This window comes from Mytilus californianus, unplaced genomic scaffold, assembly GCF_021869535.1.
Source record: "Mytilus californianus isolate M0D057914Y unplaced genomic scaffold, xbMytCali1.0.p SCAF_7, whole genome shotgun sequence".
Classification (NCBI taxonomy): Eukaryota; Metazoa; Mollusca; class Bivalvia; order Mytilida; family Mytilidae; genus Mytilus; species Mytilus californianus.
The window spans coordinates 55,317,452-55,339,136 of record NW_026262723.1 but is presented as its reverse complement, the minus strand read 5'-3'; the positions used below and the strand labels follow the sequence as shown (position 1 = coordinate 55,339,136).

At 31.7% G+C, this 21,685-nt stretch overlaps 1 protein-coding gene across 1 annotated transcript; it reads left to right on the top strand.

Annotated features, from left to right (window-relative positions):
• The first annotated feature begins 350 nt into the window (after positions 1-350).
• LOC127709444 (uncharacterized) lies at positions 351-19,969 on the top strand. Its single transcript, XM_052214998.1, has 9 exons — positions 351-472; positions 5,334-5,606; positions 11,120-11,389; positions 13,170-13,217; positions 13,733-13,786; positions 14,282-14,587; positions 15,931-16,011; positions 16,578-16,653; positions 18,868-19,969. Exons 1-9 carry the CDS (start codon positions 397-399, stop codon positions 19,280-19,282), a joined length of 1,599 nt encoding a protein of 532 aa, XP_052070958.1. The 5' UTR covers positions 351-396; the 3' UTR covers positions 19,283-19,969.
• The last annotated feature ends 1,716 nt before the right edge of the window (positions 19,970-21,685 follow it).

Below are 21,685 nucleotides of genomic sequence, written 5' to 3'. Positions count from 1 at the left end.
AATATGATTGACAAAATAAAGATGTGTTTTCTATTATTCAATATTAAGCGTGCATACTGAAATCTAGGCGATTCATTAATCATTGCTAAAAGTTGAATAATGAATAATGCACTATTTTAGTACTCATCATTGAATTTAGAAAAAAAATGAATATTGGACGTACTTCAGTTTTAGGAACTTTGATCTGTCTTCCTATTCGATTTATAAGATTTGAACATTGATAAATTACCGTTGTCTACATTAAAGAATGTCATTAATCTATTTCACCGGAACCTGAATATGAATACTACGCAATTTTATGTTTTAAGTCCTTATGTATATATGTTTCTACTTCCTTGTTCGTACGCTTAAGTTCATTCATGTACATCATCTACATTGTGTACACTTTTAAAAAAAATGGCGAAAATAAGAATGTGCAATGTACTTTGGTTTGTCTTGGAATATACAGTTTTGTTTGTTATGGGAAAAACAGGTAAGTACATCAACATAATAACTGATGACAACGTTTCCATGTAAAGAAGATCTAGTATGATTGATTATGTGTATTTATAAATACAACCGTTTACCTGGTATACAACTAAAGTATATTGTATTCATTGGAAAGCGTATCATGTGTATTTACGTTATGAAAAAGAAATAACCGATTAAACAGGATAGTGCCGTACAAGTCAAATCAATACTGTGTATAAGTAAAGGCCAAAATTTGATAGTTTTATAAAAAAACGTTTTCAAATGAAATTAAATATAAAGACGACAATCGAACAAACATCGGTGGAAATCGGTGAGAATAAATCCAAATATCCCTATTTGAATCTCCAAAAACTGTAAATGTTAACTTTGATATTTTGTTGATATTGATATTTTGTTTTTGAATGCATAGAACATGTAAAAGTAAAAATTACTTCACAATAATTTTGGAAAAACTAACTGTGATATAGGCACATACAGACTGACCTAAACATGATTTTTTCTCTGCTATTTTAACCTTCAGGTTCAAGACCAATTTAAGACTTTTTTTGTGTGCCGAGGATAGGTAATATTAATAAATTGATGGACTACATGTTAGTATGAGCAAAAACTCTAGGGAAACTACAAATTGATATACGCAGTGTGATCTGCTTTTTTTATTATAATAGGAACTTTCTTCATTTTTTTATAAAGAATACATTTATTTTACCAAGATAAAAATTGTATAATCCAGTATTTGACCCCATAACGTATTTGTAGGTAGATAAATTTGTCGATGGTTTGTTCCCTAGCTAGGAGAACCAGTTCCCTCTGGGGGACTTTCGGCTTATAACTATATAATTGAATTGACTCCATAACATTTAGGTCCTATGTGGAAAACTATAATATTTCCTATATTAATTGATTTATTGTTGTGTGCCGAACGTCCTGTGGTATATTCCTCATTGTGACATTTCACTGAGTGTGGATTCGCATGGTGGGTAAAGGATTTATGACAGGAGACGGCTACCTTTTGGTGTACCCATTCTCTAAGGTTATTTACATATTCAAATACCGGTAAAATATTGGTTTCTCTTATTTAAATGACATCCTATTTTATTATGTTCCTCTTTGAAACATTATTCTGTCAGATTAGATGGTCATGTAATCCATCGACCAGGTGAGGAGTCGTTTTACTAAACACTTTTATAATCATGATAACAGACGACAAAGAGATCCGGCTACACAATTACTTCGTATGGTGTGTTCCCATTTCGCCTTAGCTGTGAATTCCAGGTAAAAAAGGTAAAAATAATACTAAGGCGATATGGGAATTGAACTAAGGCGAAATGTGAATTTAGATGAAAAAATTAAATAAACAAATTAAACCTCTGTGTTTTTATAACAATTTAAACAACATATAATTAGGGAATATTTTCTCTTGAATTATTATTTTTATATTCATTTATTAAAAGTGACATTTTTTTTTATTTCAAAGGTTGTGAAATCAGAAAAACATCTACTATAAAAACATAAGTCAGTAGGAAAGTTGCTTCTCTTATGCTTAATTTAATAAAAGTTTCAATTTCAAGAATTTTATGCAATTAGAAAACTCCTAATAATTCAATTATCCTTTACATTGTGCAACACAAAAAGTTAAAAAGAAAGAAAAAAAAATTTTTTTCCCACAGCTTGTTTACATACATAACAGAAACTTTAATAAAAAAAATAAAATAATAAATATTTTTTTTAAATTGTGTTAATTATATATAATAAAGAGAATCCATGGTATACTATGACTTGACTTCTTCAAGCTTGGTCAAAATTACCAATTACCTGCCTACATTCGAAAGTAAGAGATCAGCACTCTATCGTAGCAGACAAAAACTGTACCCAGGCATACCAAATACTAGACCAAGAATACAACTTGAAGGAAAATTTCGCCAGACCACAAGTAGGAACCATTTCCGCAAGCTGATAATGGTGACGTCAACAAACTACTCATATTTACAACTGCTGAGAACTTACAACAACTATGCACTGCAGACACAGTATACTGTGATGGAACTTTCTACATAGCACCACCAATGTTTGACAGCATATTCACCATCCATGCATTTGTTGGCACAGCCATGTTTCAATTGGTGATTTCTCTTCTACCACAGCGAGGTGCTGACACTTATATAGATTCTTCAATCTCCTAAAAAAAACATCGCCAACCAACACAACCTGAATTTCCAGCCAGAAAGAGTTAGTCTTGACTTTGAATGTGCATCCAGAAATGCAGTATCTAATGTCTTTCCAAACGCAGAACTCAAAGTTTGTTTGTTCCGCAAAAGCCATATGGAAAAAGACACAAGAAAATGTCAACAAACTCGTCCGTCGTGCAGCAGCCTTACCATTACTGCCCTTAGATCGTTTGGAAGACTACTGGTTACACGCCTTAGAAAACGCACCATTTTATCATGCTATTATTTATAACATATACATTTTCTCTATTAGTATGCAAATTTAAAATTGTGCTTGAAATTCAGTGCTGATTCAGAAATAAAATATTTGTTATGATAGTATGATATTAATTTTGTCTTTATTTATTCATTAAAATATGAAATATTCCGTATCCAATTTTCCATCTCTAATAAGACTTTATTTACAAAATATATCACATGAGTTAAAAAAAAAATACAATTTCAGAAAAAGAAGAGCAACTATAAAAAAGAATTATTTAAAAAGTGGGACACCAAAAATTAAAAAAAATATCTTCTTTTAAAAAGTATTTCATGGTAGAATTTGACATCAAAATAACAAATATCAACTAATTGCAATACAAACAAAACATAACTTAATTACATTGTTTACACAAGCTCCAATTTCGCCTTAGTTAATTCTTGTGTACATGAAAATTTGTACTAAGGCGAACTGGGATTAATTTTGTATAATGATTTTGACAGCTAAGGCGAAATGAGAATAAGCCATATAGCCCTTCGTATTACTTTAAATTCCTGTTGAAAGTACTTTATCACATAATTTATTATAAAATGTTAACATGAAGAGATTCACCATTATTAGATATGCCAAAATACTACACTTTCTAGACGGGTTATACTAAAAGAAACGATCGGGATAGCGCCCAAATAAAGGAAACAGTAGATAATAATAAGTATAAAAGTGTGGTTTTTTTTTATATCATTGGCGTTTTTACTTTAAATATTGTCTCTAACAGTAGCAATATTAAGAGACATAACACAACTTCATTTTAATGGCCAAACATAATACTATATTGAAATTTTGTCATGTACTGCCATGTTCATTTTGTCTCACTTTTCACTAATTTCCAAATATGGTGTAGGGGGTTTGAAAATTGTATCGTTGAAAAACAAAGATTTAAAGAATAGTGAAATTACATAATTGAAATTAACCTATCGCAAACTCAACAATATCGCAGAAAGATGCGTGGTACTGGAAACGTTGATACTTTATATATTTGTTTTTGCTTAACCAACATTCATTCAATAAAACCTATTTCATTTAAATGTTTGAAATGTTAAAAAGTTAATTTCCACTTCTGCGTTTTTCAATACAATTTTGGATGATATCAAGAGATTTCGATTATGTCCTTATATATTTAAAAAAATATTCAGTTAAAATTAAATTGTACGCATAGATCCCTTGGTCAGCGAGCAATATAGATGTAATTGTATAAATTCCAGAAGAACATCTTCAGAAATTATTTCATTCTTAAAGTTCGTCGTGGGAATATGAACAGAACATTAAAATTGTCATAGATTTACTGAACTGTAAAAGAAACAATGCCTTTAAAAGTGAAAACAGTATCCCAAACGTTTGTTTGAAATAATAAAGAGATAAAAGTAATAAATAAAGAGATTCTGTGGATTCATTTTTTTTCGTTGGATACCAATGTTCGTTCATTTCATGGTTACCCGAGAACCACGAATTCTAATGTACAACGAATTACAAATTTTCACTAAGAATGTATACAGACTTTGGCAAAACCATGAAATCAATTGTCCACGAAAATGCGAGTTTTCCTCAATCCACGAAAATTAGTACTCAGGAAAATAAATGAAACCACAGTACATGAATTCAGAAAAAAAATGTAATAAATAAATTATCAAATGAATAAAAATTATCAGATAAATAAAAATTATCAAATAAGTAAATATATAGATAAAAATTATCAAATAAATAAATAAATAGATAAAAATCATCAAATAAATAAAAAAATAAATAAAAATTATCAAATAAATATATAAAAATTATCAAATAAATAAATAAAAATTATCAAATAAATAAATAAAAATTATCAAATAAATAAATAAATAAACAGGTACAATAAGTATTAAATAATGAAATTTGAATAATAAATGAAAAGAAAAAGAAAAAAATGAAGTATTTACTGAATATTAATTACATTGATATTAATTGAGTTACGTAACAACCGTACCCGATACGTAGCAGATCGGGAAATCTCTACTATGAGACTATCAGTTCACCGCCAACGGTATCGACCCAGTGCTGCATGTAGTTAACAAACAAAAAAAAACACATTATACATTTCTAGTTTTCGAAGCGCTTTTCGAGATTTACCAATAAAAATTGTTATAATGGCAAAAACAATTACGATGAAAAACAAACAGCAGTATACATATCATTATATATCTAACTTTAGACTTGGCAACATATGCTTCTCTGGAAGGTAAGCATATCCTGACTCATTATATTGTTAATTGATAACATACGCACGTTAATAGCTGATAGCAAAATGTATAGAATCTGAAGTAAAGCAAACTTTAAAACACTATATATAATTGTAAATGGTAATATACATACATGTTCTAATATAATGTTTATCTATTTATTTGTAGAACCTGTAAACGTAATTTTTTGTGAAGATTCTAGAGACGGATATGAACAAGTTTCTTGTCCTGAAAACAAAACCATTGGTTGGAAATCGATAAAATATGTTGAATCACCATGTCAGGATGCAAACAACAGAAATATATGTCTCTCAAATATAAATACTTATTTCGATGACCATTGTCTTGGACAAAATAATTGTACTCTTCCATTCAACATTTTGTTTAAAAAAAATTGTCAAAGACCATCAAGACGTTTAGAAGTACATTTTGAGTGTTCTGGTGAGTATCATGCCAGTATATGTCTGTTTATTTGTTGTTTTTCTTTGCTATTTAATACGAATAAAACGATACGTGCGGTACACATAAATAAAACAAACGACACAGGCACAGTTTCCAGACGTAAACATAGGGTTTTAAAAATTTAGAACGTTTATGATATCTTGTCGTATTGCAAATGATATTTTCAAAATTCAAAGCACCATGTGGTATAATTCTTATATAGATATAAGAAGATGTGGCATGAGTGCCAATGAAACAATTCTCCGTCCAAGTCACAATTTGTAAAAGTAAACCATTATAGGTCAAAGTACGGTCTTCAACACGGAGCCTTGGCTCACACCGAACAGCAAGCTAAAAAGGGCCCTAAAATGACTAGTGTAAAACCATTCAAACGGGAAAACCAACGGTATAATCTATATAAAAGACGAGAAACGAGAAACACTTATGAACCACATCAACAATCGACAACCACTGATCATCAGATTCCTAACTTAGGACAGGTGCAAACAAAGGCAGCGGGTTTAAACGTTTTAATAGGTACCAACCTTCGCCCTTATCTGAAACAATAGTGTAACATCACAACATAGAAAGACACACTATAAATATCAATTGAAATGGCTTAACTTAATCAAAAGACATATTAACACAAGTGAACATATACTGAACGAATAAATTCGATCTATGATACAGTGTAAATACACAATCAATAACATAAGGGGTGAATAAATAAAGACAACAGTAGTATACCGCTGTGAGATGTTAAACAATTAAAAAAAACCAACAATAACCTTGAACAAAAAGCCGCCAAAAATAATAATTTACACAGGTAAATAAATATAATTTTGTTGTAAGGTATACAGTTTAAATGGAGAACGGAAATATTTTTACAAAAAAAATAATTTTGTTGTTCATAGTACGAAGAAGTGAAAATTTATAGTCATACCAAACACTTATCAAAGCTGGTAATTAGACGAGATATAACCCTGAAAAGGTAAAAGTTAAATAACAAAAAAGGATTACAAATAGTATCAACAGGTCAAATTAAAAGAAAGTACGATTTGAGAGTACTCGCAGTTACTGACAGCTAGTTAAAAGCCGAAAACAGTTAATAATAAAAAAAATCATGCATCAGAGACTAAAATCAACTAAAACATATCCCAGGGATTTAGTATTTTAACGTCATGGACAGTCCAAGAAGACATGACTTGTGCAATGCCAAAAAATAAATGTATCGACAGGCAGTAGGATAGTTAGGAGTTAACCTCTTTATAGAAAAAAATTAACGTGGATGTGTCTTTATACATCCCGTTTGAAAAGAATACACATTTAGTTATGTTTTAATTTGCTGATGACAAAATCGATATTTGTGCCAATGTAAACTATTTTCAAAGATCTAATTACAACATTGGTAGGATAACCTTTACTAATAAGTTTGTATAAAGGTTCGATCAGTTTACACGGATCACATAGTGATTTCCGCGCTTTTAGTACAATATTACCGTAAAATTTAGGATGTGAAATACCGTTTTTAATAAGTTTTTTACAGGTACAGCCAAATTTACTAATCACATCTTTGTATCTATGAACGAATTTAGTAAAAGTTTTAAGTAATTTATGGTCATGAAATCCCTGACTTAATAATTTACCAGTGATAAAATTGAGAATGGAATACGGGAATGTGTCAAAGAGACAACAACCCGACCATAGAGTAGACAACAGCGGAAGGCCACCAATGGGTCTTCAATGCTGCGAGAAACTCCCGCACCCGGAGGCGTCCTTCAGCTGGTCCCTAAACAAATATGGATACTAGTTCAGCGATAATGGACGTCATACTAAACTCCAAAGTATACACAAGAAACTAAAATTAAAAATGATACAAGATTAACAAAGGCCAGAGGTTCCTGACTTTCGACAGGCGCAAAAATGCGGCGGGGTTAAACATGTTTTTTGAGATCTCAACCCTCCCCCTATACTTCTAGCCAATGTAGAAAAAACAAACGTATAACAGTACGCACAGTAAAACTCAGTTTAAGAGAAGTCCGAGTCCGATGTCAGAATAGGAAACAAAAGAAAATAAACAAAATGACAATAATACATAAATAACAACAGACTACTAGCAGTTACTGACATGCCAGCTCCAGACCTCAATTAAACTGATTGAAAGATTATGTGTTCATCATATGAATATCAGGCACAATCCCTCCTGTTAGGGGTTAAGTATTATACCATCATAAAATATATGAGAAGAACATAACCCGTGTCATGCCAACAACTTGTTTTAGAATAAATATGCATTGATTACGTTCGTTAAAATCTATGACATCACTACACACACGGGCATAACGAACGAGTTAGGATATAAAAACACAGTATGATAGAGCCAAAGGTGCATCGCCGTTTAAAAAAGCAAAATTAACAATAGGGAATGAAAAATCGTCTCTTTTGTCGTAAATTTTAGTATGGACTTTCCTTTTGTAATTGAAATGTCTAAATCTAGAAAAGGACAACTACTGCTGTTTGTGTTAGATTTAGTTAAAGTAAGTTCCTTTGGGTAAATGTCGGTAGTACATTTAGAGAACTCTGGATTATTTAACGAAAAAATATCATCAAGACAACGGTAGGTTTTGTTGAATGTATCAACCAAATGTAACAATGACGTGTCTTTACTGAGTTTGGTCATAAACTGAGATTTATAGCAATACAGGAATAAATCTGCTATTAAAGGGGCGCAGTTAGTGCCCATAGGAATACCTACTACTTGTCGATACACTTTATCGCCGAAACGTACATATATGTTGTCCAGGAGAAAATTTAAAGCTTCAATCATATCTACACATTTCCAGTTAGTGTATCTAGCATACTTTCCTTTTTCACAGAAAAAGGCTTTAAACGAGTTACAGCAAATAAATTTGCAATGAGACCATTTAATTAAATATGCAAATTTTTCTTGATAAGATTGTGTGGAAGTGTAGTGTGGGGAGTAGAAAAATCATAACTGTCAACAGAATTAAAAGGACCATCAAAAGCATGTATTTTATCTAAAACCTCTAAAGAATTTTTAACACTCCAAAAATAATTAATACAATTATTTTCATAAGCTTTATTACAAAAGTTAATAACAAGTTCTTTGATAGTAGTAAGGGAGGTAGTTAGAAGCACTGATAGATTAGTAGTAGAACACTTACACTTACACTTGCGGAGATGAAACGGAATTTAAATTGTTTTTGTGCAGTTTAGGTAACCAGTACATAGTAGGGACTTTCAATTGTTCGGAAGAGGCTTTAAGCTGGGTAGTGGCAGTGATATGCTTGTTTACAATTTGACTCTCTGTGGAGCGTACGGATCTGAATGTAGAAGAATTGATAATTTCGTTTTGAAGAACTTCCGTGTAGTATATGCGTCACACCACCACTACATTATTGGCTGCTTTGTCTGCCGGTACGAAAACAAACCGCTTTGCGAGTACTTGGAGTTTATTTTTTATTCTAGAAATGGGAATATCATGGACCCTATTATTAATTTCAGAATTGTTTTCAATGAGATATTCAAATGACTGTCTAGAGATTTTTTTATTAGATTTTGTCACGTTTACACCAATTTTTACAGTAGGCAGACACAGCGTCTTTAATGACCTGACGACACTGTTATAGATGGAGGACGATATTTAGGTCCTTTCTTAAGAAAAGTTTTGACCTCACGGTCTTCGACGATGTTAAGGTCTCCTGTAATGACATGACCATAGGGAACCATATTTGTCTATTTAACAAAAAACACATGCAATTGAAATACTACTATGAAAATAAGAAGTTTGGTATAATTGCAAATGAGACAACTCTCAACAAGAGACCAAAATGACACTGCTATTTACATTTATGTCGCAGTACGGCCTGCAACTATGAGCAAAACCCTCAGAGCAAAGTCAGCTATAAAAGGCCCCGAAATGACAAATGTTAAATGTGAAAACTATCAGCATAATGTTTGTACAAAATAATGAGCGAAAACCAAATATGATACACAGCAACAAACGACAACCACTGAATAAATGGCTTCTGACTAGCACATATTTTTGTGTTATTTTGATCATTCTCGCTTTTCAAATGTTCTGCATTAAACTATTGCTTTTAAACGTTTTTTTTTTACCTTTACATATACCAAGATGTATGTTAATATTGATATATATATATATATATGTACATGATGTATATTAACTAAATGTTATGGAATACTCCTCCTTTTTCAGTACTAATGTTTAGGTCAATATTTCATAAATAATGACTATTGAAGATGCGTACTATATAAATATAAAACTAAATGGATTTTCAAATGTCTACATGGAAATTAAGATTTTGCTCTGAACTGGCTTATATGTTCTATGTTGATTTGTGTGTTTTATACTGAAGAAATTGCATCTTTTTACAATTGATGAAATTTTAAACACTTTAATTGTTGTTTGTTATAAAACGATGAAATGGAATCCATTCATTTAAAATAACCATGTAGTATGGAAGCCTTGTGCGACTAATTAAACGTTTTTTTTTTCAAGTTGTGTAACTTTTGTTTTTTTTCAAACTTTACGCCTACATGAAAAAGCAAAAACTTAAAATCGCAAAAGAGAAAACACGAAATCGCGCAAAACGTGAAATCTAAATCATTTCTTGATTTTGCGTGTTTACGTTTTCGCGTTTGTCAATAACGGCCCACTACTGTCAATCATCTCATATCTTCATTATGTTTTGATAATTAATTTCAAATTGAGGTATGCCAGGGATTGATTTGTTTGAGTGAATTAAATGACTGCGTGATTGTACATTTTCCCTAATATATTAGATATCACGAATCGTATATGAGCATTTGAAATATTCATTCAACAATCACCTGTTTCTTTACATGTAGAAAGGTAAACAAGGGAACATATGTGCTCTTCTGACATTTAATTGATGTCGATCACTTTACTCTCAATAACAAGAATAATGTAAAATAACATTGTCGTCGCCTTGCAATAAAGAATACCACTCATATCGATTAAAAATTATACATGGTATTTAAAAGTTTTGGATAGCAACTAAGCACGTTTCACAATGTTTGATTTTAGAGTTTTCCAAAACTAACCAGAAATAATTCAACTTTTTTTGCATTTCTATCATATATATCTAAAATCAATAAATTTGACTGTAATGTGGAAGAATGTTTACGCTTTTGCCGGACATTTTTGAAAATGAGGTTAGGCATGTTTAAATATTTTATACTCTTACTTCCAATTTAATGGTGATCCCTTAAGTGTTTTACCGTTCTATGAAAGCAACCTTTGAATGTCAGAATCTGCCTGAAATCAGCACAAATTCAAGTCTATTCTTTAAATGCTTAAAAGTGCAATTTTGATATTAACAGAATATTGCGTATACACAAATGAAATTTAATTACTTGTCTTGAATCTTATCTGTTATTTAGTTTTTACTAAGTATACGCTATGTCACTTACTGATCATTAATTGATCAAGATTTTACTGTCTCTAGGAGGTTTTTGGAGTAGTAACAAACATCCTGCACCTGTAGATACCTGTGCGAATTCGTTAAAAGAGGTGTATTGTCCTTCCGGGTACCACATTCATATTGAAGGTGCCAAGTCCTCTATCAAGACTAGTGGCTGTGATAGTATGAACGTTAAACAAGCTAAAGCATTTCTTAAGAGATTATGCAATGAAAATCGCAGGTGCTCATCGGATACCTCTAAGACATCTTTGCTTTATCATAAAAGATTTGCCAGCATTCAGTATGTGTGTAAAGGTAAGTAATATAAATATGTATATTTATTAAGCATGTTAAAACGGCAAACGTATCATGATAATCTAGGATTATAAACTTAAAAAGAAATTTCAGTACTTTTTTCCCAGTATAGCAAACTACTATACTCGTTGGTGACTCTGTTTACATCATGTTCATATTAAATACACATTAAAATTTGCTTTTGTCATTTAATATTCTTATATACATTAAATAATGGCTATACTATTTCACACTTGTTGATCGACATATATATATATGCAGCCTTCAAAACAGAAAGGAAAGGATTTTTTTAATTGGAAGACGGATAAAAAGGTTATCCAACGCATTGGAAAAATATTTTTATATAATGGGATTAATCATCATTGTGTACGTTGCTTCGTTCCCCATTATTTAAGTCTCTTCCTAAATATAACTCTGCATTACATGGAGTATTCATCGTTATTCACCTTGTTTGCCTTTGATTTACGATTCTGTGTTTGACACAAAATGTTCAAACGAAAATTGTATAATGTCCGTATATATAAGGTGTTGTATAGTTATGAACCATTTCGTCAATTTCGGCAGATTCATCTTTACCGATTATAAATGATATCTAGACCGTCCGAAAAAAATATACCCTGAACATGATTGAAATATTTGCCCCTGGATGTTTAGCTACCACCAAAATCAATCAACCGACATGATATACTAACAGTCAGTCAGTATATAAAGGCAACAGTAGTGTACCGCTGTTCAAAAGTCATAAATCGATTGAGAGAAAACAAATCCGGGTTACAAACTAAAACGGAGGGAAACACTATTCCAAGATGAGAACATCTCATACTTTTCATTATAAAGTACAAATATAATCAGTCATGTCAGTGTTGGATGATGGGTCAAATATTTTTGTTATACAAACCATCCTGAAATATGAAAACTACTGCCTTTAGTGACGGTTCGATATAATGAATACAAGGAGGAAATGCTGGCAATCTAAATAGATGCGGCCAATATTTTGTAGTCATCATGGCCATTGTGTACAAATATCGCTGTCGATTGTTTAATACAATCCATCCTGAGTTAACAAATTTACTGATTTATGATGCGGCTATAAAATTGCAAATGATCATGATTATGGTCAGTCAGGAAAAAGTAAAATAACAAAAATACCGAACTCAGAGGAAAATTCAAAACGGAAAGTCCGTAATCAAATGGCAATATCAAACGATTTTCAGATGATGCCACCTCATACATGTTATATCAGGTTCATGATGTTTATTATAAAGTACAAATATGGTTAGTGTTGGTTGATGCAGTCCAATATTTTTGTTATACGAACCAGTCTGAGAAATTAAAAGTAATGATTTTTTTGTGATGCTACAATATTGTGGATAAAAAGAGGAAATGCTGGCAACTTAAATTGATGTGAACAAATTTTGTAGTCATTGTATTCCAATATTGCTGTCATTTGTATAATAAAATCCATCCTGATTTAAAACAAAATACTGATTTATTATGCAGCTATATAAATTCCCAAGTGCAAATATGGTCAGTTTTGGTTGATGCGGTCTTATAATTTAGTGATACGAGCCAGCCTGAGATATCAAACCTACTGATTTTTTTGTGGCGAATCAATATTTTGAACATGTTAAATAAAAAGAGGACATGTTTGCACTCTATATTGATGCGGATAAAATTTTGTAGTCATTGTTTTCCAATATTGCTGTCATTTGTATTATACAATCCATCCTTACATTCATTGTTGAAACAGCATTGATACATGGTGAACTTTTACTTTCAGGACCAACAGATCGTCCAGTCACAGAGAGCATACACAGCACATCAACAGGTTTATAGTTTTTTAAAGAGTTTTCATTTGTGTATTGATAGAACCTGATATAAATATGTTCGAAATAAACGAACAAGGACAATAACTTATAAACTAAATTTCGAAGATATAGCTTTAATTGTATGACACTGAAATTGTCTATGCTGAACACCGTTTCACTGCTACATGTATTTTGAGTTTTTGAGTTGGGTTGCTGTAGTATACATATCTTTTAACACAATTTTTTGCAATCTTCAAATGTTTATATTTTGAAAGCATGATATCGCTTTTCTGTATTAGAGCAATAAAAGGTGTTCCAGGCAACATACATGCCGATCGCATTCCTGATTTTGTCATAAAAATGAAAGCTGTGTCAGATGTGAAGAGCTAATTTGTTACAATGTTAGCTGCATCTGGCCTTCTTTTTCTTTGCTCAACTGTATCAATTTATGTCATTTTCTGTAAAATGTTTTTCTTTATCATTATATTAAGAAATATATAAGCTAAAAGTCCTTTCTTCCTTTGTTTTTCTTCAGATCGTAAACTGGAAACGACTACTTTCGCAGCTGAAAATATTTCTTCTTCTGAAAGTAAGTAATACTATCATGAATATGTTTTTGTTCAATCTGTGTGAGTTAAGAAAATTATATACTGAATGAATTCAAGTTATAATGTTTTCTGTAAACCGGAATTAAATGTATACACGAATAATTAAAACTAGAAAAAGTCAATGCAATGAAAGCTTAAAACAGAAAGTATCTATCCATGAATGCATAGAAACTATAAACTGCAAAAAATGTTGTTTAGTGGATACAAGCTTGTAAAATTATTAGATTATTAAGTGATTTAAAAGTTGTGGATTAACACATCAACTGCTTTATTCATTGACAAAGATCACAAATCAACATTTTCTGGGTATTTTGATAAAATCGTTTAAATTTAATGCTTATATCGGAGTAATTACATTTTATTTAAGCGCTTGTCTTATTCGGCCATTTTATACATTGTGTTAAGATGAGAATAGATTTGTATTTATTAGTGAATGATAGCTATCTAAAAAATTAATATGTTTTTTTTTGTCTCAGATGACGAACTGCCTGAACTTAGCCTTGATAAAGACCACCGAGTAGTTATCTATTTTCATTCGAAAAATCAAACGCAGCATCTTTGTAGTTCTGAATGGGATGATGATGATGCTTCAGTTTTGTGTACACATTTAAACAGTACATGGATTGGGAATTCTACAGTTGTTGACACATTATTGGATATACCAGTTGCTGATTATTCCTTGCATTGTGATGGACTTGAAGCAAGTTTATTCGAATGTAATTTTACAAAGTATGAAACAAGTTGTAATACAACCAAAGTAGCTGGTGCCATGTGTTGTCAAGGTAAGTCAATTTGTATCAACTGATTCCTTATTTTTTTCAAGTATAAATAAACGATATATATCTTTTTAACTAATTCTAAAAAAATGGTGGACAATACCAAAGGGAGCAAAACGTATAAGTTGAAGAGAAACCGACAAATTATACGTTCAGGTATTTCACATCCAATTTTTTATGGAAATATTCTTTATAAAGCACAAAAATGTCAGTATTCACCTCTGAAGCTAACAAAACCTTTAAATAGTCTTATTAAGAAGGGATATAGTTACGATACTGTTGTCAGGTCATTAAACATTGCATATTTTGGCGTTAATATTGATTCACTTATAGGGTCTTTGCATCGGCACTAAACACATTTATTTAAAAACCAGTTGTTGGCATGACACGGGTTATGTTCTTCTCATATATGTTATGATGGTATGATACTAAACCCCTAACGGGAAGGATTGTGCCTGATATTCATATGATGAAGACATAATCTTTCAATCAGTTTAATTGAAGTCTGGAGCTGGCATGTCAGTTAACTGCTAGTAGTCTGTTGTTATTTATGTATTATTGTCATTTTGTTCATTTTCTTTGGTTACATCTTCTGACATCAGACTCGGACTTCTCTTGAACTGAATTTTAATGTGCGTATTGTTATGCGTTTACTTTTATACATTGGCTAGAGGTATAGGGGGAGGGTTGGGATCTCATAAACATGTTTAACCCCGCCGCAGTTTTGCGCCTGTCCCAAGTCAGGAGCCTCTAGCCTTTGTCAGTCTTGTATTATTTTTAATTTTAGTTTCTTGTGTACAATTTGGAGTTTAGTATGGCGTTCATTATCACTGAACTAGTATATATATATTTGTTTAGGGGCCAGCTGAAGGACGCTTCCGGGTGCGGGAATTTCTCGCTGCATTGAAAACCTGTTGGTAACCTTCTGCTGTTGTCTGTTCTATGGTCGGGTTGTTGTCTCTTTGACACATTCCTCATTTCCGTTCTCAATTTTAAATGTATGGCAAATAAAAAACAACGACAACAAGACAATCAACATTCTACAAAACACTAAATAAACTTTCAGGATTGAGCCACACTAAACAATGCACTTGTCGTATTGCTCATCGTATGTCTCATTCGGTGATGTCACAATCAACGAAAAGAGAACTGAAGAATGGTAAGCGCAATTGAAGCATACAGTGGTCTGTGAAACAGATATTCTATAACAGTCAACCAGCTCATGATGTCACCCATCCATAAATAAACAATCAATCATATTGTCATTATCATTATAATATAATTTCACTATATCAGGTCAATGAATCATTTAATGCACAAAATACTGAAGGTTGTTTCTTTTTCCACAGGCACTAAAAGACTAGGGAAATGTGTGACGTATCCCTCTCCTCAAAAAGAATCCTCAAGAACATCTGGATCATCAACCTTAGGTATGCGATACATAAACTAATTTAACGTTGCTTATTAACAATATCACGTTTAAGTTCCATACACTTAAGAGTCCGAGTAAGTGTTCGATTCAGCATTTGATAAAGCATATAAGCTTGATCTTTCAAGTTTACCTTAGAACTTTCTGCGTTTTTTAATTTGTAAAATCCGAGATACAGTTCGAATCAGGTCTTTCGGTCATAAACATTTTGAATACGAATATCAACTTCAAAATTCGGCCAATCAAAAAACTTGATTTGGTATTTCTAACACAAATTTGGTACTTTGAGTACTAGGTAAAATGTTATGACAAATAGTTCAAGTTCTAAGAAGAATTCGAGGTTGCATGAAGTGAAATATACTTACATCCATTTTAAAGAATCACAATATATGACATTAATTCGTCAGTTGAGGTCAATGATTCTTGGTTGAAGGCGAAGGTACAAAAATAAGTTCGGTTATAGTTCATGTTATCGTTTATGTTCGTAAATACAATAACACCCAAGAATACAAAACTTTCTGATATTCAAACTGTATAACGTTTGAATATATTTCTCTTTTTTACAAGGAATTGCTGTTGGAATACCAGTGGCTATTATTGTAGTGGTTTGCGTCATCGTAGTAATTGCGTTTGTTTGGCGAAGGTATGAATAACACATGTCATAATTAGAGAAAGAATATTATAAAAATAGTCTGACGGTGGCAAGTTTGATATCAATCATGGTTTGATATAGGTAACAATATACGCGTACCATATATCGTCACAAGTGAACATGCAATTTGTAAAAAGAACACAGTATGAAGATGAAATATTTGACAACCTATAATTTGTTGTCTAAAGTATATTTATTATATATTTTTCTTTATGGTAGCTTTCATGCGTTTTCATGCAAGCATAAATTCGTCTTAAAAAATTTATTAGAGCAGAATACAATTTGATGCTGGTTAACTTTCATGTGTATTAGTTAAGTTTTGTCAATAATTCCAAAAGCTACATAAAAGCTATTAACCATTGTGTGTTTTAAATGGCGGTACACAGTCGTACCATAACAACAGTATTAACATCGTGAAGATCAATCGTGTGTAACATCTGTTGACATTTTACTGTCAACTATAAACAACTATTTCACAACATGTTTATTCATGAACTACTTGAAGAAAATAAACGTATCTTTGAACATCAAACGCACACAGCTGGTAAAATAAAAGATGACACAAAAAATCAAACACTGTAAAATCATAACATCTCCTGCATGATTCGTGATTAAGATCTGTTTATACTATTTAATAGATGTGCAAGTCAATCTTTCCCAGGCATCCTATTTTCATGTAATGTTCACAGAGAAAGAATAACGCCAACATATATGATTATTCTGAGTAGGAATATACCATAGAGATGATCAAACAATTGTCAACGAAAAAATCACAATTGTTACCCAAAGACTAAAAATTAAACATTAACTTATATGAATTGTGACTTGGGGAATGAATTCAAACATTGTTTGTGTATGTACTGTACAATAGCTATTTTTTTACATTACCTGAACTGTTTTGGGGAATTTTGTTCAGTTAAAATTTTCTGCATGATCTCACAATACATGGGTACTTCTATTTTTTTGGTGGTGTCGGTTGTTGGTTGGTCTGGCCTGTTGCACTGTCTAATATGTTTGTTGATTCATGTTTTACGTTTTGTTTAATATTATTGTCCTCATACCGATAACACAAAACAAACCAAAACCATGCTCTGAATAGTAGTTACTACTACAATAGTGAAACTCGTCAATAATCTGAACGATTAATGTGATGAATTTGGTACATGAAATAATTTACAGGTTTGCATCAGCATAAGGTCCTATAACGGTTGCATTTTTCAAAACATCCGATATGTAAGCTTGACTAAAATGTATTCACCTCAAAAGCAAAAAAAAAAAACCTTTAAACAGACTTATTAAGAAGGGATATAGTTACGATACTGTTGTCAAGTCATTAAAGATTGCATAATTTGGCTTTAATATTGATTCACTTATAGGGTCTTTGCATCGGAATTAAACATATTTATTCTAAAACCAGTTGTTGGCATGACACGGGTTATGTTCTTCTCATATATTTTATGATGGTATAATACTAAACCCCTAACAGGAGGGATTGTGCCTGATATTCAGTATGATGAAGACATAATCTTTCAATCAGTTTAATTGAGGTCTGGAGCTGACAAGTCAGTAACTGCTAGTAGTCTGTTGTTATTTATGTATTATTGTCATTTTGTTTATCTTCTTTTGTTTCCTATTCTGACATCGGACTCGGACTTCTCTTAAACTGAGTTTTACTGTGCGTACTGTTGTGCGTTTGTTTTTTCTACATTGGCTAGAGGTATAGGGGGAGGGTTGAAATCTAAAAAAACAGGTTTAACCCCGCCGCATTTTTGCGCCTGTCCCAAGTCAGGAGCCTCTGGCCTTTGTTAGTCTTGTATCATTTTTAATTTTAGTTTCTTGTGTATACTTTGGAGTTTAGTATGACGTCCATTATCACTGAAATAGTATACAGATTTGTTTAGGGGCCAGCTGAAGGACGCCTCCGGGTGCGGGAGTTTCTCGCTGCATTGAATACCCATTGGTGGCCTTCGGCTGTTTTCTGCTCTATGGTCGGGTTGTTGTCTCTTTGACACATTCCCCATTTCCATTCTCAATTAAACATTATTTCAGAGTATAAAACATTGTATCATGAAACAATGAAACAAGCTATTTTCTTAGATACTCGTGGATGATTGACATTATACATTTGAGATGAATAGTTGACCAAAATGGCAATGCCATGTACACAAATATTGAGTTTTATTGAAAAAAATGCCCTTTTTACAGATATGTTAGTAAAGATTCGGATCGCAAATTCTTAAACTTCATGAGTAAAACCACTGATGATGACTATATAGGCCAACAAAATATAGCACTACCTCAGTATCCATCAAACAAAAAGGTACTGAATAGCCAGGGAACGAACAGCAGCACAAACACGACAAAGAACAAAGACGGCCAAGATTATAGTCATCCATCTAAAGACACTCAATCACCGTATGTGCTATCTGAGGAGGGGGTTTATGATAAAACCAATGAACAAAGACATGTTGTTAACAACTCAAACGTATACAGTCATGCAGTCGATACCATGTATGATTCTGCGAAACAAAACACAAGACAAGATGGAAAAGAGGAAACCTATGATCATGTTTTTGGACAGAAAACTGAAGACTATTACGACAAAACTACAAGAAGTTAACTGGATTTATTAAAGCTTTAAAGTTGCACGAATCTCTTAAAAGTTTTGCGGAAAAATGTATTGTACAGAAAATTAATCTTGCAAATTGAACTATAATCAGATAATATCCATTAGTCATTGTTTTCAATTTCATGCGGCATTTATCATGTATATCATTTAAATTGGTAGCAGTTTTCAATTTATTGATAAAGAAACAAATCCCTGTCGGTTACTGTTTTAAACGTGCATATTAATCATGATTCTTCTGACCATTAGGATGACTCGGATAGGATATTTGTGAACACCCAAGTATTCTGTCCAATAACTAACTTGTACATAACATGGATTATTCAATGTTTCCTTCTGTAAATTTACGTCCACTATGTCGACTCTTCCAAAGTATGTTGAATTATTATATTTATTTGTTAAGTTTGAATGTTTGCTTAATATAAGGATGCTTGCTACTTACATTCTCAGTCTTAAAATTATTGTTTTAAGTGTATCTATGATGAGTTTATATATGCAATATATACAAAGAAAAAAATATGAAAATCTATGTGGGATTGTTATACCAAGATGGAATAACACAACAATGTTCTACATTTTTATTAATGCTTTAGATAATAGCAGAAAGTGTATGTAGTAATTCTCAATTTGAAAAGACGCCAGTTCTTTAGTACATCAATACGGAATAAAAGTTAATTTCTCGATCATTGTTATCATCATTATAAGTATTATGTTTATCAATTTATGTAAATATGCAGAAATCTCAACCGTAAAAGATTATTTCTTTGAGGGCCGAGTCAAAAGTGAAAAAAAATTGTAGGGTTGCCAATTAGATATGCACCGCTCCGAAAGGTCCACATGTGTTTAATGATACTGAACTTACAGTAGAAAGGCCTTTTGCAAATCATTGAAAATACATGCGGCCCTTATACAGTAACACATAATCAAAACACTTCCGTCAAAGAATTATTTTGTGTCTTTAAACCACTCGTATGTACAACCAAGGAAGACTCTTTCTGTAAAATATTGATAACTCTAAAAAGGTCCTTTTGTGAAAGCTATTCTCGGCACCAGATGGATTTCAAATATTTGTTTCTTCGTCATTACGTGGACTTCCAACTTGGCCTTGCCATTTTGTTTACAAACGTCATTGAGGAGATAACTCGTGTAAAAATCGAAAAGCTCAAATGGTTATTACGAATGATAGAGTAATTCATTGCTCATTATTACTTTATAGGGTTTTCGACATTCCTTAATTGCTTTTAAATGAATATTAACTAATAAACTCAAATTGATCCTGTTTGAGACTTTCTATACTCCTATTTGTCCTCGATCGTTTGGTGGTTATGTGATGTTGTTATTTAATATTGTTGTCATAAAAAGGATTTTTTTTTCTTTCATTTTTTTTCAACTAAATTGTATTTGCATCTTACAAGTTTACTACCAATTGAAAATCGCATTATTCAGTAATACGTAAAATTGTAAAAAGAATAGTAGAGGTCTAGATATTGTTTAGTATAAAAAGGTTTTTTGAAGTCTTCGAAAAACGCAATTCTCTATTGATTGTTTTGTTACAATGTGGACCATTATAATTTTCCTAAACTATTCAATAGTCTTCTACATAATATGATTAAAGCTTTCGGTGGATCAGGCCTTACATCATCTATGGTAAAATTATTGTAAAAATTATAGATCCTGGAATTAAGGCTTCAAGTTCCTATTTTAATAATATTTCGTTTGTTATGGAACGATTATTTTATTGGCAAATGTGAGGAGGTATACTTATCCATGTTATCTATCTTACATCTCAGCCACTGGACGTTAAGCAACCAACAATCAATCAATCAATCTAACCTCTCAGTTGCCGATCTTTTTCTTTATTGTTATGAATTCTTCTATCTTGTAACAACCTCAAAAGAAAAATTAAACTCTGAAAAATCAAACAATATTGTTAGTAATAGTTGCGTTGCTGATACATTTATGATGTACTTACTATTGGATATACCGAGTCTATTATTCATATTGAATGCATTTAACAGAAAGAAAGTCAGATATGATACAGCTTATAATAGTAGTTGACATCGTCCATTTTTACATACATGTTTATGTGAATAAACGGAGGTATAGGTTAAGCGTCAGTGATAAAGCAACCCAACGACAAAATTAATACTATCATATAAAAATACGGGCTTCGACAATCCAAAGGTGTCTGTATAATATTTCAAGCTCTGTATCTTTCCAAATATATAAAAATTGAAAAAAGTTTGAACAAATTAACCTACTCCCTTCCACACCCACTTTTAAAAATCGATAAAACGTCGATATATAACATACGACAAATATTCAGCATGTCTCTGAAATGGGACACCTAGAGAAAATTCAACAGGGCTTAGTACGTTTGTTTATATCACTACATTC